Below are 23,774 nucleotides of genomic sequence, written 5' to 3' on the forward strand. Positions count from 1 at the left end.
TCCGAACTGCAAACCCACGTCAATGCTGAAGATTAGACAAAACTCCCCTTGAGAACAGGAATGGGTTTTGTGCTTTGAAGCTAAAAGAGCCAGTGAGACTCTATCGCTGTGACCTCTGGGCGGGCTGCCTGTGAGGTGGTTTCCTGCAGGCTCTGTGATAAAACTCTTTTCTTTGCATCCGTGGAGGGTTTTCTGGGTGGGAAAGAGGTTTTTTGAAATCATCTTTCCCCAACACACACACACACACACACGAGCTCCAAACTTATTTACTGCAACGGGCAGAGACCCCAGACAGACAAGGTGGAGTCACCGCCCGCCCAAAGAACCAAGATCTCGATAATCTATGCAGTTGAAGCCCAGGCGATAAACCTTCCTTTATTTCCATTACAAAAGAAAAACACAGTATGTCCTCAAGGGCAGGATGGATCCGGCCGAAGGTCCACCTGCGTCCAGACTCAACACCATGCGTGTGGACGCCCACAGAAACGGACTCTGCTGGAGGACGCGGTCCTGTCGTTGCCGAGTGGCTCTTTTCGCGTGTGAGGGCAGGAGCCGCGTGGCTCGTTCGCATCCGTAAAGCAGGCTTCCTTTCCTACCCGGGAGCGGAGTGGCTTGCTCGCGGGGCATGTGTGCTGCGTAACAAAAGGGCTCGCAAAGTGCCCAGGATGGTAAATGTTGTCGGAACAGCCACGCTGGCGACGTGCACGGAGGAAGGCGACGTCAGGGAGCCCTGGCCAGCGTCCTTCACGATGGATGGGAAACCATCAGCCACAGGCACATGTGAGCTGGAAACAAGAAGCACTCGACAGACGGAGTCCCGTCCACCATGAATGGGGGGAAAGCTGACACACGGAGTGCCCTGGCTGGGCGGTTAGGATCCTCAGTGAGCCCCCCACCCCTGCCACACACTCTGGCATAGTTGGTGTTCCCTTGGTGGTCGTACTGAGTCCCTCAGATGCTATAGTGTCAATGTAGGCCTCAATGTTGGGTTTTGAGTTTGCACCCCCTCATAACAGCATGTATGAGTTGTCAGTCATCACAAACGTGAAGCCCCCCAGAGAGACCACCTCGCCCCCTTGTGGGGGCTGGCACGCGACCGGGCTGGCATCCCTGGAGGCCTCTTCCCCCTCCGTTGGAGGGCACAACGGGCCGGTCGTCACGATGGGCATCTCGGCCTCGGCCTTCTGTAGCTGGACAACGAGGGTCTCTTCGGGGACACACTCCTGCTCCGTGGCCTCCGTCTTGGCCACGTGGGACACGTTCTGTGTATCCTTGATCCACTCCTGCGGGAATAATAAAACAGTGCATCTTGAGCGCGAGGAAATGCCTCGGGGCTGGTGCAAGGGTCCTGTGGCCAAGCATCCCAGGGCCCCGGGCAGCCTCCCTGGGGCGCACACGCGGAGCCCAGGGGAACACAACACCCTCTCTTTCGAGTTTGGCATCTTTGAGCTCCGCCCACGGTGCTTTTAGACCCGCCTCTAATCATCAGCCTCAGAGGCTGTTTCTAAACCCTGTGCAGCTCCTTTCACGTGTTAGGACAAGAAACAGGACTTTCGTGGTGGCGCTTCTGGAACTTGATTCTGGTTGCGGGTCTCGCGGGGTCTTGTCGTCGGGACGATTGCTCAGCGAGCGGGTCCAGGTGGGGCCCGGATGCTGTGATTCTAAACAGTTGTATCAACCTCTGTCCTGTGTCAGCACAGAGCCCAACAAGGGGGGGGGGGGAGGAGGGGGCCTGGCTGGCTCAGTCGGCAGAATGTGCCACACGGATCCCTGTGGAGTCAACCCCTGCATCAGGCTCTGCGCTGACGGCTCGGAGCCCGGAACCCGCTTCGGATTCTGTGTCTCCCTCTCTCTCTGCCCCTCCCCCGCTCACGCTCTGACTCTGTCTCGAAAACCAATAAACGGTGACCTTACAACTGCAGCACAGCCCTGCTCACCCCCGAAGCTCAAGTCCAAATAGCACAGCGTACTCAACACGCCCTATTCGCCAACACATCTTCTACTCCCCTTCCCTCGCCTGCCAGCCACAGGCCCGCCCGCCCTTCTCCTCTGCCCTGTCACTTCTGCACGCTTGGTCACGCTTGGTCAAAACACCGCGGGAGCCCTCGGGTCTCAGTACCTCTTTGGGGTTACGCTTCCTTTCTGGGACGCCCCAGAGTCATGTGCACACGAAACTAACTTTGTCTGCCGCCCATCTGTCTTTTGTGCGTTTCACTGGCAGGTTCTGGACACAGAAACTAAGGGGTGGAGGACGAGGTTTCCCCTGCTGTGTTCTTCCTCCCTTGTATCTAAGGGGTTTGGACATTCAGCTTCCTCCTCGAGGAGGTGGAAGTCCCACAGCCTCCATACAGAAGCTTGTTTGGGAAACGGTCTTTGCAGATGGGATGAAGGGAGGATCTGACAAGAGCCCATCCGGGATCAGGGGGGCCCTAAGGCAATGGCAGGTGTCCTTGTAAGAGACACAAGGGGACACACAGACACAGAGGAGAAGCCCCGTGAAGGAGGAGGCAGAGACGGGAGGGACGTGGCCATTGGCCCAAGGACGCCTGGAGCCCCAGAAGCTGGAAGAGGAGGAGGGACCCTCCCCTGGAGCCTCTGGAGGGGGCACAGCCCTGCCTGGATCTAAGGGGCCCTGCCCTGCCTGGATCTCAGTGGCCCTCCCCTGCCTGGATCTCAGCGGCCCTGCCCTGCCTGGATCTCAGTGGCCCTGCTCCTCCTGGATCTCAGTGGTCCTGCCCCTCCTGGATCTCAGCGGCCCTGCCCTGCCTGGATCTCAGTGGCCCTGCTCCTCCTGGATCTCAGTGGTCCTGCCCCTCCTGGATCTCAGCGGCCCTGCCCTGCCTGGGTCTCAGTGGCCCAGTCCTGCCTAGACCTCAGTGGCCCTGCCCCTCCTGGGTCTCAGAAGCCCTGCCCTGCCTGGGTCTCAGTGGCCCTGCCTGGGTCTCAGTGGCCCTGCCCCTCCTGGATCTCAGCAGCCCTGTCCTGCCTGGATCTCAGTGGCCCTGACCCTCCTGGACCTCGTCCTTCCCTGCCTGGATCTCAGCAGCCCTGCCCTGCCTGGATCTCAGCGCCTCTGCCCTGCCTGGATCTCAGTGGCCCTGTCCCCTCTGGATCTCAGGGGTCCTGCCTCCTCTGAAACTCAGTGGTCCTGCCCTGCCTGGATCTCAGCAGCCCCACCCTGCCTGGGTCTCAGCCTCTAGTCTGCAGAACTGGGAGACAGGAGGTGATTTATTTGTGTTGTTTGAAGCCTCTGCTTGGGGGCCGTGCCGGGAAAGTGCTGACTCATTGTGCTGCACAAGGCAAGCCAGTGGGGTTGAGCTCCCGAGGGTGGGGGCTGCTCCCCTCCCCCCAATTCCCAGCAGCTCCCACTCATAGCCCCACCAACCTCTCTCAAGTGAATGAAGTAACAGCCGTAAACCGTTTTAAAAGCGGAAGTCTATGGTTTGTTTTCAGAGGTAACATATTGACAGCACAACTTCCTGGGGAGATCAGAGGGTCGATTAGGCTGGAAAATCCCGAGAGGGCACAGATCTCCGGGGCCGATTGGAGCAGAGGCCGCCCTCTGAGACCCTGCCTGCACCTCGTGTGCGTGAGCAAGAGAAAAACAAGCACGCTGCGGGCTCTGGGTTCAGGAAAGGCTCGAGGGCGTCTCGGGAGGTCACTGGCTTGGCTTGGAAACAGGGCGGGAGCTTGGAGACAAACGGGGGGAGGGCACTTACCTGGAAGTTACCGCGGTGCAGTTCAAAGAGCCCAGGGAAGGTGAGCTTGGGATCGGGCACGCTGGGCATGAGGCACTTGTGCAGTCTGAAACGCACAAGGAGATCTGGTCAGGCAGGCGGGCGGCGAGTGACCCCAGGACCATGGTTTCCCTCAAGGCCACGAACGCACTGATTGGTGGAAACAGTCCGAAGAGGGGGGCCTGGTGGCAGTTACGACGCAGGAGACACTGGGGGAGCCGCCTGCCCTTCCCCACCTGCCTAAAATCTGACGCAGCGCTTTCCCAGCTTGCGACGGAAATTTTCATTTGTAAAGGCACCCCCCACCCCCACTTTTCACCAGGAAGAGAACCAATGTTATCAGCAACAAATTTCCACACACACGACCTTTCTCGCCATGAATTTTCTCTGTTCATGTTCTAGTCTCCTTCCCACAGTTTCCGCCCTAGAGCTCCGGGACGCCTTGTCCTCTGCCTACCCGCAGGTGCACAAGCCCGTTGCTAAAGTCGTGGCTGAGCTCCCCAGGCAAACTGCTGCTCCGCGTGTTCATTTCCTCCCAGGGAATCCCGCGTGCACCGAAAATCATGCCATCAGTACAGAAACATATGCCTTTTCTCCTGTTAACCGGCCTTTGGTCACTTTAATTCACAGGCCCTCAGACACTGAAATTAAGAGGTTGTAATGTAATATGATCCTAATCTAATATGACTGGTGGCTTTATAAAAAGAGAGACCGATTACCAGGATGGGTGTGCTCACAGGCAGAAGGGACACAAGGAGAGTGTGACATGCAAGGACACATGCTAAGGAGACAGACCGCGGGAGAAACCAACTGTGCCCACACCTGGATCTCAGACCCCCAGCCTCAGGCCTGCCTGGATCTCAGACCCCCAGACTCAGCCCTGCCTGGATCTCAGACTCCCAGCCTCGGCCCTGCCTGGACCTCAGCCTCCCAGCCTCAGCCCTGCCTGGGTTCTCAGACCCCCAGCCTCAGCCCTGCTTGAATCGAGCATCCCAGGCTCAGACCTGCCTGGACCTCAACCTCCAAGCTTCAGCCCTGCCTGGATCTCAGATTCTAGGCCTCCAGCCCTGCCTGGACTGCACACTCCCAACCTCAGCCCCCCCCCTGGATCTCAGACCCATCCAGCCTCAGCCCTGCCTGGATCTCAGACTCCCAGCCTCAGCCCCTCCTGGATCTCAGACTCCCAACCTCGGCCCTGCCTGGATCTCATACTCCTGGCCTCAACCCTGCCTGGAACTCAGACCCCCTGACTCAGACCTGCCTGGATTTCACACTCCCAGCCTCAGCCCTGCCTGCATCTCAGACTCCCAGCCTCGGCCCTGCCTGGACCTCAGCCTCCCAGCCTCGGCCGAGCCTGGACCTCAGACCCCCAGACTCAACCCCACGTGGACCTCAGACTCCCAGCCTGAGCCCTGCCTGGAACTCAGACCCCCTGACTCAGACCTGCCTGGATTTCAGACTCCCAGCCTCAGCCCTGCCTGGACCTCAGCCTCCCAGCCTCGGCCGAGCCTGGACCTCAGACCCCCAGACTCAGACCTGCCTGGATCTCAGCCTCCCAGCCTCCAGAACTGAGACGGGATAGATGTCTGTGGTGGGAGCCTCTCCTTGTTTGCTCCTTTGTTACAGGAACCCTAAGATACCAGTACAGTTGACTTTTTTAGTCCTCACTGCAAGTAGGGGTTCCCCTTGAAAATAGTGCCAAGTGTTAATGTGCTCCAGGAAGTGAGACCCTAACTTTCCCTTGGGGGTGATTCCAGGTCTGTATTTAAAACACCAAACAGGGGCGCCTGGGTGGCTCCGTCAGTTAAGCATCTGACTTCGGCTCAGGTCATGATCTCACTGTTCATGAGTTCAACCCCTGCATCAGGCTCTGCACTGACAGCTCAGAGCCCGGAGGCTGCTTCGGATTCTGTGTCTCCCTCTCTCTCTGCCCCTCCCCTGCTCATGCTCTGTCTCTCTTTGTGTCTCAGCAATAAATAAACGTTAAAAAAAATTATTAATAAATCAATAAAACCCCAAGCACATCACTGGTAGAGAAGTGTTTGGACATCAGCGACTCAAGCTGGGAAAACAGAAGCGATTGGGTGGAAAGGTCATGCGCCACCCACAAGAATTAGACGCAGCGTCTCTGCCCCGTAGCACGTTCCGAGGGGACCCTCCGGAGTTGTGCCACCCACCCCCCGGCACAGACCCGGCCTCAGTGCTCAGGGACCGTTCTATATCTTCCTCTACGCGTGACCCCCAGCTGTTGCTATGGAAACCTCATCCTAAGAAGCAAGCAAGGCACCCGCCCCCCCCCCCCCCCCAGGGCACCTGCACCTGTAAACGTCACAGTGGAACGTCTGGGCTCACGTAAAGCAAAGACATGCAGCCCTTGATTTCGGCTCCGGTCATGATCTCTTGGTCCTGGGATTGAGCCCCGTATCGGGCTCAGCGAGGAGTTCAGAGCCTGCTTTGCATTCTTTCTCTCTCTCTCTCTTTCTCTGTCTCTCTCCTCTCTCTGTCTCTCTCCCACCCGTGCTTGCTCTCCCTCAAATTAAATAAACAAAGTTAAAAAAAAAACCAAAGGGTCATCCTTACCTCCGTACTTTCCATAAAGACAGAAGGAGAAGGGACACGGTCAGCAAGGCAATCATACCACAAATTAAAATAAATTTGGGGAAAAGCTTTTTCTCCTGGCATGAATCTGAAGCAAAACAGAACGAGCACTGTGAGTGTTCAACATGATTGGTCAGGCTCCAACCCCCACCCTCTACTTTTCTGCCCTTATAAATGGCAGGGTCAGAAAATCTTGATTTCAGTGGAAAATATCCTGGAAAGAGTGATGGTGTCTCTGGACACCACGGTAGGAGTCAACACACTGCCCTCAAGTACCTGCATTGCCAAGGGGGGGCAGGGGGCATTGAGGATACTGAGGCTTACTTTTGGCGATCATTTGTCTGTCTGTCTATCTATCCATCCATCCATCCATCATATGTATGTATGTATGTATGTATGTATGTATGTATCTATCATCTATCTATCTATCACCTATCCATCTATCCATCCATTCTATTTATCTATCTATCTATCTATCTATCTATCTATCATCTATCCATCCATCTATCCATTCGTCCATCCATCCATCCATCCATCCATCCATTATATCTATCTATCTATCTATCTATCCATGTATCTATCCATTCATCCATCCATCCATCCATCCATCCATCCATCCATCATATGTATGTATCTATGTATCTATGTATCTATCTATTTATCTATCTATCTAATCTATCTATCTAATCTATCCATGCATCCATCATATCTATGTATCTATGTATCTATCTACCCATCCACCCATCCATCCTTCCAACCATCATATTTATGTATGTATGTATGTATGTATGTATCTATCTATCTATCTATCTACTTATCTATCAACTGTCTTTTATTTACCTATCAATGTCAATGTATCTATCATCTATTTATGTATATAGTTATAATCTATGCCTAGATCAATGTAACATTCATAAGTAGTACTTGTTATTATTGTTGCTGTTAATACAAATAAAAATGAAATTACCCAATGAGGTAGGGAGCCTGGAGAGAGAAACGAGAAGGGCCCTCACTTTCAAACTGAACTCTGAAGTAGACAGTGAGGTCATTCGTGTTTTCAGGTGCCCCCATTCCACTCTCCCCAAAAGACAGGCTGATGGCCCGTGCACTGCTGTGTAGCAAGCCTCACCTCTCAGCTCGCCCCTCTGCTGGTGTGTCACCTTGGACCAGTCACTTGGGTAAGTGTCAGAGCCGTAGCTGGACTCCAGTGTTTTGACTCTGGCCCGGAAGAAATAACATTTCTCAGAATCCAAGCCTTGCATCGTAACATTGCAGGTTTCGCCCTCCTTCGACTGGAGAAAGAAAGCAAAGACAGTGATCACTGCCTTAGCCCAACTCTTTACCCTCGTGCAAGAGACTCACATAAGACGCCTGCTTTTCAGCATTCATGTTGTTGTTGCAACATGCTTTTAAAGATTACTCAGTGAAAACTTATTCCTTATAAAAAGAACAGTAATTTTTTGTATGAATCCAAAAGTGACTCATACTTACTTTGGAGACTTTAGAAAACATACACACACACAAACACTCAACCAAAAAACCGTAAAAACCTTTCATTCTATCTCCATGATATAATCAGTTAAGAGTGATTACACATCGCTTGTACCACTAAATGTCACTTTTTATCACTAAATATCACTTCTTGTCACTAAAAAGCCTTTGGTGGCTCTTACATATTTGATCATATAGATGTGCCATAATTTATTTGACTATCTTTCTATTGTGTGTCATATAGGTGGCCTCCAATGCTTTGTATTTATTTCAGATGTTTCAATAGACGTCTTTGTGAATAAAACCTCATCCCCATTTTCAATTCTTTCCTTATAATCAGTCTCTAAAAAGGGGCTCAATAGATGAGAATTGGGCAACTTATACACACTTCAAGTCTGTTAACACTCAATATCGTTGATCAGGACACATTGTGTTACTAGCATGTTCTTCAGATAAACTCCAATACCCACCTATTACTGAGACATGTGTTTCTTGGATGAGTTTCATCAAATTTCATTTCAGTGGTTCCGTTCTACCAGACCAGCAGTAGGTCAGTTTTCTCTTTTTTGATAGGCTCCCTGCAGCTTCTAGTACATACAACTGCCTTACGACGATCCTCTCGTTACAGTGCATTCTCATTTTTATCCTTACTGTTGCATTTCTCTTCCCAAGTTGCCCTAGCTACGTGCTCTTTCTGTGCCCTCATTGCATGGGATTTAGTAGACACTCAGTCAGTATATCTCAAATGAATGTTGAAGGCAGCCCTTCCCATCCCCCCTAGGGATGGGAGACATCGAGTGTCCTGGGCTGAGATGTTCAGTAATGCTCACCCTGCCTTCTCTCCCCCTACTCCCTGGATGGGGCCATGGGATATGGTGCTTCTGGTCAACCTCACCATCCAAGTATGCAGAGATCAGTGAACCCAGGTGTACTTGCAGAATTATGGAATCATTGACTCCTGAGAGTGGCAGGTAACTCAGAGTCCACATTGCTTAACCACTTGTGCTGTCCTGTAGGAGAGCCCCTCCAATCCAACTTCAGACTTGGGGGCCTTCACTGATGGGCACCTCCCTGCACCTGGTTGCAGGTGATTCCATTTGCTGTCTGCAGATTTCTCCCATTGGCTCCCGTTCCCCTTTTGCGAAGAACTCAATCCCTTGTCTACACGGTAGCCATCTGATTATTGGAAGATAGCTGTGAGCCACTGGGTCATTCATAGTCACGTAATTTTAATTTATTCCATAGACTGTGCTCATATACTCAGAACCAGAAAGGGTTCCCATATGTTTACAAGGCATACAAACAGGGGTGGGTGGCACCCAGGGTGTGACTGGGAGGGTGTGATGGTGATGAATTTTATTTGTGAATCGGGCCACATTTGGCATCCACTTTTTTAGTCATATGTCAGCCTAGGTGTTACTGCGTTTTTAATCAGCCGACTTTAGACCACTCCATAAGGTGGGTGAACCTCACTCAATCAGTTGAAAGCCTTGACAGGACAGACTGGAGTTTCCCAGAGAAGAGGAAATTCGGTCTCAAGACCATAATGGAAACTGTCTGGGTTTCCAGCCTGCTGGGCTGAGACTCACCTGACCCTATAATCCCAGAAGCACTTCCTTAAAATAAATGTCAACACACGTCTCAGAGCCTCTCCACGTCTCTCTCAGTTACCACCTGGGGATTCTCGCTCACACTCGCCCTGAGAAGACACCACCCCCCACTCACCTGCCACTCCATGTCGAAAACGCTCTTGTATTGGATTTCGTACAGAAGACGCTTGTAGGGCAGGTCAGAACAGGTGACCGTCACAGCGTCTTCATGCCAGCGGAAACTCAAATCTTCTGGGGAGCTGGGTTTCACTGAGAAGGAGAGACAACAGAATGACCGCCACCTCTAGGAAGACAAAGATTCCACATCGCTAACGTTATAGGGGTAAGTTTGCTTAGATGCACGTTTTTCTGCCTGCATGAATCCTTCTATAAATACCTTATGGGATTGAGGGGTTATCTATCGCAGAGGTTTTAACCAGAGCGTCAAGGACCTGTGTGTGGGTCACGGAAGGAACTCTTTGAAATTGTGTGAAAAGTTCTGAAGTATCTGTTATGGGATCCAGAGTGTGGCCCTAAAAAAAGGATGTGTTAAAGTCCTAGCCCCCCCCCCAATATCTCACAATACGACTGTGTTTTAAAATGGAATCATTAGAGGTGTAATTATTAAAGATAAGATGGGGGTTAGTGGAGTAGGGTGTGTTCTGATCCTATATCATTGGTGTCCTCATAGGAAGAGACAGACACACAGAGGGACAAGGGCGTGGGAACACACATAGATGATATACCTCTGGGCCTGTGAAGGTAGAAGGATAGATGGGGCTGATGTCTCTACAAACGAAGGGACACCAAGGGTTGCCAGAAAGCCACCAGAAGCCAAGAGACAAGCATGGAACAGATTCTCCCCCACAGCCTCCAGAAGGAGCTAGCCTTGTTTCATACGCCAGGGTTTTTGTAAGTGTGGGAGGGTACATTGCTCTGGTTTTGAGCCACTCGTTTTGTGGTCATTGGTTACCGTCAGTCCAGCAAACCGAAATGAAGACTGAACATGGGAAACGTCACATGAGATTCCTTCCCAGTCAGCTTGTTCTGTACCAAAGGGACACTGAGGTGGGTTAAACGGCGTCCCCCCACAAGAACGTCCAAGTCCTAATCTCTGGCACCTGAGAATGTGGCTTTATTAGTAAATAAGGTCTTTGACGATTTCACCAAGGTAGGATGAGGTCATCGTGGATGAGGGTGGCCCTGAATCCAATGGCTGGTGTCGTTGTATTAAGCTGCCCAGTTTCTGGTAATTTGTTATGGCTGCCCTTGGAAGCTGCTACAGAGCCCTTGACTGATTTTATGCGTAAAGGGTCCATAGCCCTCGTCACGGGCTGAGATAGACTGTGACACTCCATCCATCAAAAAACAGAACAAAAAGAAAAAAAACCCACCGCTACCTTACAGAAATCTAGAGTAAAGAATAAACATTTTGGAAAGAGGGTTTCATCCTATTTGTACAGTTTTGTAACCCGAGATCGACGGCCAACCCTGGAGGCAGCTGATTAAACCCCATGGGGTGCTATCGAGGGTGAGAGGGCGTTTCTCTCTGTCTCTCTGCTGAGGGCCAGGGGGGCAAGCCACATCTTGGGCTTGGTGTCTCACCTCACAGCCTCCACGGGGTCCCCCGGGGTCCCCTGCTCAGTGTGGACGCATCCCTGCCCGGTGTGTGTGACAAGACAGACTTTGTAGACGGCCAGTCTCTTCTCCGTTGGAGGAGGAAAGCAGCACGTGGCACTGACTTCTTTTTGGGTACTTACGGTACGCGCTTATCCACTCGCACTTTTGGAAAAGGATATCCGTTCCATTCCCAAGGGAAAAGCACAGGATTTCGTCCTTTCTGGCCTCCAGGAGGCAGCCGGCAGTGTAGCTTTCGTGAACGATGTAGTTGCAGCATGGGCGACTGGCCTCATCACTACTCAACCTGCAATTAGAAAACAGAACGCTTCAGCCGTAGACAGCCTGTGAAAATAGCACCTTGGCACATCGACGGCAAGTGGTGTTTATTCTTTACAAGGACAAGGACTCTTTCCTACAAGCACAGCAAGAACGACCGGAACAGAAAAGCGTCCCTTCTCTTGAAAGGTGAGGCCCCTTGAATGTCTCCTGGACTGGGCTGCAAGCGGGCTTTGCAAGGACTAATCCCTGGAATCTGTGAATGGCATCGGATTGGGAAATACAGTCAGTGTCGACGTGATTAAAAGGTCTGGACGTAAGATCATCAGGCATGAGACTGTGTCCTAGAGTGAATGGAGGCATCCGTGTAAGAAACACAAGGGAACGGACACAGACAGGGAGCAGAAGCCACATGAAGACACAGGCAGACATGGGAGGGACATTAACCAAGAGACACCTGAGGACTCAGAAGCTGGAAGAGGCAGGGAGGACGCTTCCCTGGAGCCTCTGGAAGGACTATGACCATGACCCTCCTGGATCTCAGTGGTCCTGTCCCCCCACCCCAATCTCAGCGGCCCTGTCACTCCTGGACCTCAGCAGCCCTGCCCACGCTGGATCTCAGACTTCTGGTCTCCAGATCTGGGAAAGCATGAATTTCTGCTGTTCTAAGCTGCACAATTTCCAATACTTTGTCACAACTGCCCCCAGAAAACTAACAAAAGTACAGTTTAACTTGCATGGTAACCATGCCCCTGAGTTGAGGAGGCACTTGGGGAGGGACATAGCAAGACTGAAGATGTGTCTCAGGTATCCTGCAATGTCACGTCCAGGCAGTGGCCAGATCAACGACGCCCTTGGTAACAAACTGATACTCAAGTGACGTAGCTGTGTGAGTGCCTAGGAATCCCAGCGCCTTTTTCTTCCTGAGTCTCATTTATCACCCCAATTCACCTTAAAACACAGCTCCTGCCTACACTTTCCCATTGATCTCTTCTGGTTCCAAACTGTGAAGAATCAGTCACACACCAGACACCTCCCCTTCACAGAACTGAGACTCAACTAATTGGAGAATCCTTTGCTCCCTCATCTATGCTCCTGTGTTGGAGTGAGTGACACACATAAGCCCGTGATAGGGACACACATTTTCAGAAGGTGGCGGTCGCTAAGCTCGTGTGAAAAATCCCACAAGGTTCACCTTTGCCATGGCTGCAACTCAAGGAAAGTTGTGTCTGTGTCGGTCAGAATCTAGGTGGTTTTGAGCGTGACTTAGTCATCACTCGGTTCCATGTCTTGGGGATCTTTGGTTGCAGTCGCGGTGAGGGCTCGAGGCTAGACCGGCCTTAGACGTTCACACGTGCACGTTCTGGCTCTTCCCACGTTCGCTATCTCTGCCTCCCAACTGTTGGCGTCTCAGAGGGAGACATATTTGAGCTCAGAGCACGGTTTCCCTGTCCCGAGAGCACTTACTTGTAGACGAAAGTCAGATTTGTCCCGGAGTATCGGCTCGGGCTCCATGTGACCCGCACAGTCTCAAAGTTAAAGTTGATAATCCGAACCTGCAGGACTGGTTCTGGGTGAAAAGAGACAAATAGGGTGTCTTTTGAGGCAATGCTGAAAATGGTTGGAGGTTTGTAAAAGGACAGCAGCACATCTGTCATAAGGATAGTAGAGTGCTTTAAAGGGACAGATAGAATCACGATTGTCCGAAACAAGCCAAGCATTAATTATATCGGTAAGGGCGGCAGGATAGATAAAGGTTGCTCAGGATAGAAGCAAACGTCAGCAGGAAGGCTACAGCTACCCAGGGACGCCTGGGTGGCTCACTCGGTTAAGCCTCCAACTTTGGTTCAGGTCATGATCTCACAGTTCATGGGTTCGAGCCCTTCATCAGGCTCTGTGCTGACAGCTCAGAGCCTGGAGCCTGCTTCAGATTCTGTGTCTCCCTCTCTCTCTCTCTTCCTCTCCATCTCCCTCTCCCTCTCTCCCTCTCTCAAAAATAAACATTAAAAAAAAAAAAAGATTATACCTACCTTTCTTGTGATGTTCACAAGAGATAATGGCCATTATTAGAGTAAAAAACACCTATGGAGTGTGAACCATGTGTCTGATGACATCATGTTTTGTAGTCACACGAAGGGCATTAGACACCAACAAACTCACTGTCTCTCTTGGAACAGCACACATGACAAGTTGAGAAAAAGTTTACAGACAAGTGAGTCCTTTGGTCTTGGCTTTTAAAGTTACTTAAGCTGGTGCAGTTTTGATGCTCACAGATGTCTGGGTTAGTCATTGTGAAAGTGGTTAGTGGGTGTATTCTAGCATCGGGAAAATATGCACTTATCCTGAGGGTTACAACGGGCAACTTTCCAAGTGTCAGAGAAGGGAGTAACAATTTGGGGAATGAGGAAGACTAGCATGAACTCAGTGGTGTTGGGTTGGGTTAAAGTGGATAGAGAATAGATAGATAGATAGATAGATAGATAGACAGACATGGTGGGTGGATGGGCAGATGGATGGATGGATAGATAGATAGATAGATAGACAGACATGATGGATGGATGGTTAGATAGATAGATAGATAGATAGATAGATAGATAGGGGATACATATGTACGTAGATAGATAATCGATGGTTGGATGGATGGATGGATGGATGGATGGACAGATGATGGATGGATGGATAGATAGATAGATAGATAGATAGACATGATGGATGGATGGATGGATGGATGGATAGATAGATAGACAGACATGATGGATGGATGGTTAGATAGATAGATAAATGGATAGGGGATGGATATGTAGGTAGATAGATAATCGATGGTTGGATGGATGGATGGATAGATGGAAAGATGATTGATGGGTGGATAGATAGATAGATATAAAGATGGATGGATAGATGGATCGATGGATGGATCAAAGGACACATTTCTAGCACCCAGCAGGTTGTGGGTGAGAGGAAGGTGAACAGACACATGTCCACAAATGCTGAGAAAGAGAGTCTGGAAGTCCCCAGGCCAGGGACTCCCACTCCACCTTCAGTTCTGGGTTCAACCCCCATCCCCACCCCTCCAGCAGGAGGCAAATACATGTCCTGGTGCTATCGCTGTGTGCTCAGCTCTGACATCTCTGGGCTGGATAGTTCGGCCTGATGGACACTCATGGGGTCACATTCCACCTCATGGTCCAGAATTAACCATTCTCTCTCACTGTTGGCCCCACAGCAACCCAAATCCAATCTTGTGTTTCACTAATGTGTCCCTCAGGAGCTCCTACCAATATTCTCACACAATGGACCAATGACTGTCTACACTGTGGAAATGAACAAAGACCACCCGAATGAGAACAGGCAGAAGAGGTTTATTGAAAGCTTGCTGTACCATGTGATTGGCTGGAGGGGCTTTCTCTGACTGGTTCTGAGTTGGAAGCGTGGATGCAATTTAGGGAAGTCGTCAGATATTGACTCAAGGGGCTGGTTTCCTGGACAGGTTGCCCAGGTTGCGTATCAGAGCTCTGTTTTCATAGATCATTTGGCCATTGGCCATTTGCGTAGTCTGTCTTTCAATGTCGTGCATGTTGGCAATCTGGCTTCCATTAATCAACACAGCTATTCTACTTATTCTAGTTTTCTTTTTCCAATCTGGTTGATGACATCACATCACCCACTGTGCCCAGCCCTGTGCTCAACACGTGGAAAAAGCTTCTGGAAAGACATGCTGAACTGATAAGCAAAGGCATGTAAACAAGTTGGACTCTCTGTGAAAACTCCCGTCATGGGACTCTGGGTCTATCACAGCCTCTAAAAATCAAAGGCAGAATGAGGGGTATGAATTTTCCTTGAGTTTTTAAGGAAGTCTTTCTAATGCTCAGAGTGTGCAGAATACTTCTGTTCTGTGCTGGCCATTGTTCCTGATGTTAACTGATCACACTATAGGTGATCTTGACCTTCATGCATTGGTTCCAGAAATAGAGAGAGAGAGGTCGAGAAGGACGTTCTGGCTTCTGGAAACCCCTGATCTTCCAAAGGGGAACGAGTGTCCATTTGTTACGGTGAACACGTTCAGGTTCTGAAAGGGAGGGAACTTGACTGCTCAGTCCTCAGCAAACATTAGGTTAGATTCTTTGACCTCCATCTGCGGGAAATGTCTGATTGATAAAGCCAGACAGCTCAATCCACCAGCAGGAAAGCAGAAGTGATCTTGTGGTTTCATCTGATGAGTTGGCTGCAGGGACAGGAGGCAGCTTCCTCGATTCGAGGAGGAGAAACAGGGACGTCAGTTGGGCATCTGACTTTGGCTCAGGTTATGATCTCACAGTTCACAGGTTTGAGCCCCATGTTGGACTCTGTGCTGGCAGCTCGGAGCCTGCAACCTGCTTCCCCCTCTCTCTCTGAGCCTCTCGTCCCCATCTCTCTCAAAAATAAATACACATTAAAAAAAATTAAAAAGTAAAAAAAATAAATAAAGGACAAAGAAAAGGTAGTTACTGTGTCCCTGTTGCTTCCTTCCAAGGATGGACTGAGGCATTCCTGTCAAGCATACGTGAGGGACATGTCTGGGGTCCTCAACATGGGGGTGTGGGCAAGATATCTCTGAGAAGGGGATGGAATCCATTGGAGACTCCCCTCTGACCGTATAAAATATTTTCGTGCAGCACAGTGCTGCTGTTGAGGCAGTGGGACCTGAGATTAGCAAGCCATTTGTAAGGGCTCAGGTGCAGTTTGCAAAGTACAAAGGAAACCTTTGCTTGTGCATGTGGTCCTCACCCCTGCCCTGTGCCTTGTAAGGGCAAATCTAAATTTAAAAATAAAAGACCTCATTGTTCCTGTTAAAAATGAACGGGGCGTCTGGCTGGCTCAGGCAGTGGAGCGTGAGATTCTCGATCTTGGGGTTGTGATTCACGTTGGCTCTTGAGAGTACTTTAAAGCCGTCTTCCAATTATTAAAACATAATTTAAAATCTAAAATAAAATAAAATACACTATCTTTTCTCCATAAAATAAAATAAACTATCTTTTCTCCATAAAATAAAATAAAATAAATAAAATAAAATAAAATAAAATAAAATAAAATAAAATAAACTATCTTTTCTCCATTGGATGAAGCCAGTTAGCTCAATGCAGATGATCACATCCATGAATTTAGGGAGAACTTTGTATGACAAACAGTTGACGAGGCTCCTACTGGGGAACTAGTGATCGCTTGTTTCCGGAATACATGTGTAATGGGCTCTGCCCACCAGCTCTATAAACGGGCTTCTATCTTTGCAAATCTCTTTAACAGATTGCATGGGAGTCAGACGGCGTTGAGGCTGAATGTTTATTTTAACATATGATGGTTCTTCTCCTTTGTGGACGAGGCTTCTGGATGGGCAGCCATTTTGCCTCTGATTAAATTTTCCAGACAGGGTGAGGAGAACCCACACGTCTGTAGGAATTACCCACCCTCCTGGGCCACGGTCCGTCTGTTACTTCCACAAAGTGATGTCATCTGAGTCTTGTGGTCTGAGGGGTGCCACCTTTGAACATCAGTGGCTCAGCAACAAGGAACTTTTTGGAAAAGGTGCTTTACCCCACTGTTGGTCAGAAAACGTATGAACTTTACTAGATGTGATCAATTTATTGGGCTCTGTCGAGAGGCAAAGGTGTAAAACTGTAGAACCTGTAGGACAGACATCCCTAGTGACACAAGGTGTCTGTCCAGAGGGTGGGGGGTGAGGGAGAGAGAGACAAAGGTCTTCAGGGCACTGATTTCCAGACTTCATCAATAGTTCATGAGAATCTCTGTCCAGAGGGTAGGGGTGAGGGAGAGAGAGACAAAGATCTTCGGGGCACTGATTTCCAGACTTCATCAATAGTTCATGAGAATCTCTGTCCAGAGGGTGGGGGTGAGGGAGAGAGAGACAAAGGTCTTCGGGGCACTGATTTCCAGACTTCATCAATAGTTCATGAGAATCCACAGTTCCGTGGAGACCCCCTCATGCACAAGATGGGGCCCTCATGGGGACTGAGTTTTAGTTTGGGAAGCTGAGAACATTCTAGAAATGGATGGTAGGGATAGTTGCACAAAAATGTGAGTGTACTTAACACAGTGCTTAACATGGAAATTTTTACATATAGTCTACCATAATTGTTTAATTTTTTTAATGTTTGTTTATTCCTCAGAGAGAGACAGAGAGAGAGAGACAGAGACAGAGAGAGAAAGAGAGAGAGAGAGAGAGACCGTGAGTGGGGGAGGGTCAGGGTCAGAGGGAGACACAGAATCGGAAGCAGGCTCCAGGCTCCAAGCTGTCAGCACAGAGCCCAACGTGGGGCTCGAGCTCACGAACCATGAGATCATGACCTGAGCTGAAGTCGGACGCTCACCCCATGAGCCCCCCAGGAGCCTCAGTTTACCATAACTGTTTAAAACAGAATGAGCAACTTAATTTTGTAAAAATTGTATCTGACCACATAATTTTATGATACCTCATGACCTGGTCTTGGGAGCAACCTAAGAAAGGGTTGAAAAGGGGGCGCCTGGGTGGCTCAGTCGGTGAAGCGTCCAACTCTTGCTTTGCAGGGCAGGTCATCGGTTGACCTCATGGTTCATGACAAGGAGCCCCCCCCACCCCAGGTCGGGCTCTGTGCTGACGGCCTGGGGCCTGCTGGGGGTTCTCTCTCTCTCTCTCTCTCTCTCTCAAAATAAATAAACATTTTTAAAATCCTATTCTATCAAAAAGAAAAAAAAAGACAGAAATGGTTGCAATGAATTCTCCTGATTCCGATCATGTTTTCTATACAGACAGAAAAGGTGATTAATGAATCACGAGAATTTGCTGCAACGAGGGACTCTGCCCCCAAAGAGCCCTGGGCATTTCTGGGGTGAGTACACAAAGTCCCATCAGAGCAGCGGGTCATGGGGCCCGGGGGTGGGGGTGGGGGAACCACGGTGTCACAAGGTAGGCAATGTCACTTAGAATGCTTGCTCACTTCCCATTCCCGGGGGCCCTCGGGTTTCCAGTGACGAGACCATTGCCAACCCAACACCCACGGCGACGGTCGAGTAGGAAAGTGTCTGAATCTACTCCTGAAACTCATACAACACTATTCGTTGACTACCTTGAGTTTAAGTGACAAAAAGAACCAAGGTGTTTTTTTTTTTTTAAGCTGGGGTATGCCTGGGGCGGGGGTTCAGTGGACTGAGTGTCTGACTTTGGCTCAGATCATGACTTCAGGGTTCATGGGTTTGAGCCGCACGTCCGGCTCCCTGCTGTCAGTGGGCATCCGCCTCTCTGTCCCTCTCTCTCTGCCCCGTGGCTTTCTGAGTCCCCTAGATTCACGACGGGACACCCTGGGTTCCCGGCACTCAGTTCCGAAGGCTTTCCCAGCTGCAGGGACTCGGGGGGAAGGCAGGTCTCTTGTAAGAAGGGCGAGCAAACCACAGATGCCTTTCAGCGAGAAAACCAGCTTCAGTGTTTTCTGAGAAGTTACTAGAAAGGCTTTCCGTGCGTTCAGCTTGACCCTGAGCCATCAGTGGGTCTGTCTGTCCACCTCTGTCCAGTAAAGACGCTTAGAGGCACCCGCTGATGGATGTGTTTCAAGCGGGTCAGGATCCACAGCTCGTCTAAACCCAGGGTGTCTGGGGGCCTCCGTCCCTTAAGCGTCCGACTCTTGATTTGGGCTCGGGTCCTGATCTCACGGTTCGTGGGTTCGAGCCCCGCCTCGGGGTCTGTGCTGATGGCTCAGGGCCTGGAACCCGGTTCGGATTCCGCGTCTCCCTCTCTCTCTGCCCCTCCCCCACTCGCACTCCGTCTCTGACCGCACACAGTCTGGGAATCACCAGGCCAGCCCAGGGACCCCCCCATCCAGGCTCCCTCGGACCCCTTCCTGGGCCGGCTGGAAACCCCATGTGTCACCAGCAGACCATAGCAAACAGGTGCCCACGGACCCTTGCAAACCAGGCAGGCAGTGTGACAGTTCAGAACCGAAAAGTCCCTGATGTGCCCTCGGGGGCTCCCATCTCCACCACCCGCCAGGCTAGAAAATCAAGTCCAACCTGTTCGGGAAGGAAGGACACCTGCCCCCAGGCTCTCAGCCCTCTCTCCCTGGCCCCTTCTATCAAAGCTTTTAACATATGAGCATGGACAGGGAAAGAAGGTTCTGGAAACAAGCAGGCCCAGGTTCAGACAACACACACCTGTGACGGCCTGACACGGCGGGGACACCCTCATGTTCGTCCGAGGATCTCTGGTGACTTGCTCTCCTCACCAGCAGATACACGTTAATTGAAAGCAAACCCTTGGGTCTCTTGCAAGGAAGGCAGCAAGGACGCGAAACCACCCAGAATCTCGGTGGGGCACCCAGGGGCTCTTTTATGTATTTACTTTTCCATTCACGCCTGATCCATTCAAACGCCATGAACAATGAGCCCTCTGTGGGGCGCCCGGGGGGCTTATGCATCACCTCTGGATTTCAGCTCAGGTCATGATCTCGGGGTTTGTGAGTTTGAGCCCTGACTCGGGCTCTGTGCTGACAGCTCGGAGCCTGCTTGGGATTCTCCCTCTCTGACTGTGCCCCTCTCCTGCTCATTTTCTCTCTCTCTCTCTCTCTCTCTATCCCTCTTTCTGCCCCTCCCCTGCTCTCTTGCTCTCTTTCTTGAAATAAATAAAAAAACATGAAAAAACAACAGTGGCCTTTCACATCAGAGAAACTCAGATTTTCAGAGACTCACAGAACTGTCCAAGCTCCTTGTTACTTTTACAAACAAAAAACAAACAAAAAGACACTGTAGTCGCAAAAGAGGAAAAAAAAGATAAGAAAGAAAGAGAAAGAGAGAGAAGGAAGGAAGGTAGGAAGGAAGAGAAAGAAAGAAAGAATAAGAAAAGGAAGGAAGGAGTGAAGGAAGGTAAGAGAAAGAAAGAGAGAAAGAAAGAAAGAGAAAGAGAGAGAAGGAAGGAAGGAAGAGAAAGAAAGAAAGAAAGAAAGAAGAAGAAAAGGAAGGAAGGAGTGAAGGAAGGTAAGAGAAAGAAAGAAAAAAAGAAAAAAAGAGAGAAGGAAGGAAGGAAGAGAAAGAAAGAAAGAACAAGAAAAGGAAGGAAGGAGTGAAGGAAGGTAAGAGAAAGAAAGAAAGAAAGAAAGAAAGAAAGAAAGAAAGAAAGAAAGAGAAAAGGAAGGAAGGAATGAAGGAAGGTAAGAGAAAGAAAGAAAGAAAGAAAGAAAGAAAAGAAAGAAAGAAGAAAAAAGGAAGGAAAGAGTGAAGGAAGGTAAGAGAAAGAAAGAGAGAGAGAAAAAAGAAAGGAAAGGAGAGAAAGAAAGAAAGATGGAGAGAGAAAGAAAGAAAGAAGCAGAGAGAAAGAAGGAAAGAAAGAAAGAAAGAAAGAGAGAGAGAAAAAGAAGGAAGGAAGGAATGAAGGAGGGAAGAAAGAAAGAAAGAAAGAAAGAAAGAAAGAAAGATGGAGAGAGAAAGAAGGAAAGAAAGAAAGAGAAAGAAAGAGAAGAAAGAAACAAGAAAAGGAAGGAGGGAGTGAAGTAAGGAAGGAAAGAAAGGAAGAAAGAAAGAAAGAAAGAAAGAAAGAAAGAAGCAAGAAATAAGAAAAGGAAGGAAGGAGTGAAGTAAGGAAGGAAAGAAAGAAAGAAGAAGAAAAGGAAGGAAGGAAGGAGTGAAGGAAGGTAAGAGAAAGAAAGAAAGAGAGTAAAAAGGAAGGAAAGGAGAAAAAGAAAGAAAGATGGAGAGAGAAAGAAAGAAGGAAAGAAAGAAAGAAAGAAAGAAAGAAAGAAAGAAAGAAAGAGAGAGAAAGAAGGAAAGAAAGAAAGAAAGAGAAAGAGAGAGAAAGAAGGAAGGAAGGAAGGAGGGAAAAGAGAAAGAAAGAAAGAAAGAAAGAAAGAAAGAGAAAGAAGGAAAGAAAGAAAGAAAGAGAAGAGAAGAAAGAAACAAGAAAAGGAAGGAAGGAGTGAAGTAAGGAAGGAAAGAAAGGAAGAAAGAAAGAAAGAAAGAAAGAAAAGGAAAGAAAGAGGGAGAGAGAAAGAAGGAAGGAAAGAGAAAGAAAGAAAGAAAGAAAGAAAGAAAGAAAGAAAGAAGACACAAGAAAAGGAAGGAGTGAAGTAAGGAAAGAAAGAAAGAAAGAAAGAAAGAAAGAGAAGGAAGGAAAGAGAAAGAAAGAAAGAAAGAAAGAAAGAAGCAAGAAACAAGAAAAAGAAGGAAGGAGTGAGGTAAGGAAGGAAGGAAAGAAAGAAAGAAAGAAAGAAGCAAGAAACAAGAAAAAGAAGGAAGGAGTGAAGGAAGGAAAGAAAGAAAGAAAGAAAGGGAGAGAGAAAGAAGGAAAGAAAGAAAAGAAGGAAGGAAGGGGAAGGGCAGGGAAGGGTAGGCTCAACTCAAGGACACTCTGCACATGTCACCGCATCTGCACGGTGGCTCACCCTGGCCCGCGTCCCCCGAAGCCGTCGCACGTCCCAGCAGAAACAGGGCGGCCGCTGCACAGGGCAGGAAGACTGTCCTCATGCTGGGACAGAGAGGAGGCAGTGAGCAGGATCTGGGCCCTGACGCCTAAGGCACAGAGGTCACCCTGTTTTTAAAGAGTGGAACAGAAACAAGGAAATGACAACGGGAAGCAGGGTGGATCTTAAAAAGACGACTTTTGAGAAAAAAAAAAACAAAAAAAAAAAAAACAAAAAAAAAACAACATCACGACCAAAAAGCAACATCAGTCTTGCATCCACGCTGACGAGCTGGGCTCCAAGCCTTCCCGGCTGGTCAGGACCATCCTGAGCGGAGTGGGCTCCTGCAGCCACTTTGTGCTCAGGGCTGCTGGACAGCAGGCTTCAAGGTCACCCAGAGGCACAGACATTTGGTGCCCCCTCCCCATCTGTCTCCAGCCGTGTGGGCGTGAGCCTGGCATCCCTACGGTCACACTCGGGGGACTTTCAGAATTCGAATGAAAAATCTCTCTTTTTTTTGGTCTCAGGGTTATGAGTTCAAGCCCCCCACTGGGGATCGAGATGACCTTCAAAAATGTTTTTCTTCAATTCAACTACTAAGAACAGTGATGTCTGTATTTGCAAAAACAGCCCCAGTTACCAAGCATTTTCACACTCACAGAATTTGTGACCAGAACGACATAGGCAAAAACAAAACAAACAAAACAAAATAAAGCAGGAATAAGTTTATTCTAGAGTTAAAAACTGTGTGTTTAGGGGCGCCCGGGTGGCTCAGTCGGTTGAGCATCTGACTCTCGGTTTCAGCTCAGGTCACGATTTTTCAGTTTGTGGGTTTGAGCCTTGCATCAGGCTCTGTACTGACAGCCTGGAACCTGCTTGGGATTTTCTCTCTCTCCCTCTCTCTCTCTCTCTCTCTCTCTCTCTCTCCCCCTCCCCTGCTCTCTCTCTCTCTCTCTCAAAAATAAATAAACTTTTGAAAAAAACCTGTGTTTCTGAGAAGCTAACAGTGAGCTGTCTTCCAATCACGTGTTAAGTGCAGGGTGACTCAAGTCCTCCTGGCCCGAGACCAGGGATCTGTCTACCCAGAACATTCTGCACATCCTAAGTCCAACACTGGTCACCCTGGGCTAACATCAAGATGTTGGCAGGCTGGCATTCCCACTGGAATTTCGAGGGGAGAGGCTGATTTCTTGCCCTCCCACCTGCTAGAAGCTCCCTGGATTCCTTGACTCTTAGTCACTCCTACCTCCCTCCAACCTCTGCTGCCATGGGCACACCTCCTTCTCTGACTCTCACCTTTCTGCCTCCCTCGTACAAATACGGACCCTGAGCCCAAGTGGATAATCCAGATTAATTGTTCCCATCTGCACATCTGCAAAATCACATCTGCAAAAGCACTTTTGTCATGTAAGGTGACATATTCATAGATTCCAGGGATTAGGAGGTGGATATCATAGTGTCATAGCTGATTGATAGATAGACAGATAGATAGATAGATACATAGATAGATAGATAGATAGATAGATAGATAGATAGATAGATCTGATGGATGGATGGATAGATAAATAGATAGATAGATAGATAGATAGATAGATAGATAGATAGATAGATAGATATGATGTATGGGCAGGTGGATGGATGGATGGATGGATGGATGGATGGATGGATAGATAATAGATACATAGATACATAGATAGATAGATGATAGATACATAGATATGATGGATGGATAGATAGATAGATACAATGGTTGGATGGATGGATGGATGGATGGATGGATGGATGGATGATAGATAGATAGATAGATAGATAGATCTGATGGGTGGATAGATAGATAGATAGATAGATAGATAGATAGATAGATAGATATGATGTATGGGCAGGTGGATGGATGGATGGATGGATGGATGGATGGATGGATAGATAATAGATACATAGATACATAGATAGATAGATGATAGATACATAGATATGATGGATGGATAGATAGATAGATACAATGGTTGGATGGATGGATGGATGGATGGATGGATGGATGATAGATAGATAGA

General features: G+C 49.0%; 1 protein-coding gene across 1 annotated transcript; it reads right to left on the bottom strand.

Annotated features, from left to right (window-relative positions):
• Positions 1-350: 350 nt before the first annotated feature.
• Positions 351-21,827, bottom strand: LOC145714448 (cytokine receptor-like factor 2). Its single transcript, XM_081793954.1, has 8 exons — positions 21,706-21,827; positions 12,779-12,881; positions 11,176-11,339; positions 9,552-9,685; positions 7,465-7,627; positions 6,318-6,423; positions 3,720-3,804; positions 351-1,283 (listed from the first exon to the last, which is right to left on the bottom strand). Exons 1-8 carry the CDS (start codon positions 21,785-21,787, stop codon positions 1,008-1,010), a joined length of 1,113 nt encoding a protein of 370 aa, XP_081650080.1. The 5' UTR covers positions 21,788-21,827; the 3' UTR covers positions 351-1,007.
• Between the last annotated feature and the right edge of the window lie 1,947 nt (positions 21,828-23,774).

This window comes from Panthera onca, chromosome X, assembly GCF_046562875.1.
Source record: "Panthera onca isolate mPanOnc1 chromosome X, mPanOnc1 haplotype 2, whole genome shotgun sequence".
NCBI lineage: Eukaryota > Metazoa > Chordata > Mammalia > Carnivora > Felidae > Panthera > Panthera onca.

Excerpts from the sequence above, each read along its gene's own strand:
- LOC145714448 (XM_081793954.1), bottom strand. The coding sequence starts at position 21,787 with ATGAGGACAGTCTTCCTGCCCTGTGCAGCGGCCGCCCTGTTTCTGCTG. Across the intron at positions 6,424-7,464 it reads GCAGAGGGGCGAGCTGAGAG|ATTCATGCCAGGAGAAAAAG; the intron begins GTGAGGCTTGCT and ends GTTTTGCTTCAG. Across the intron at positions 3,805-6,317 it reads TCTTTATGGAAAGTACGGAG|ACTGCACAAGTGCCTCATGC; the intron begins GTAAGGATGACC and ends TGTGCGTTTCAG.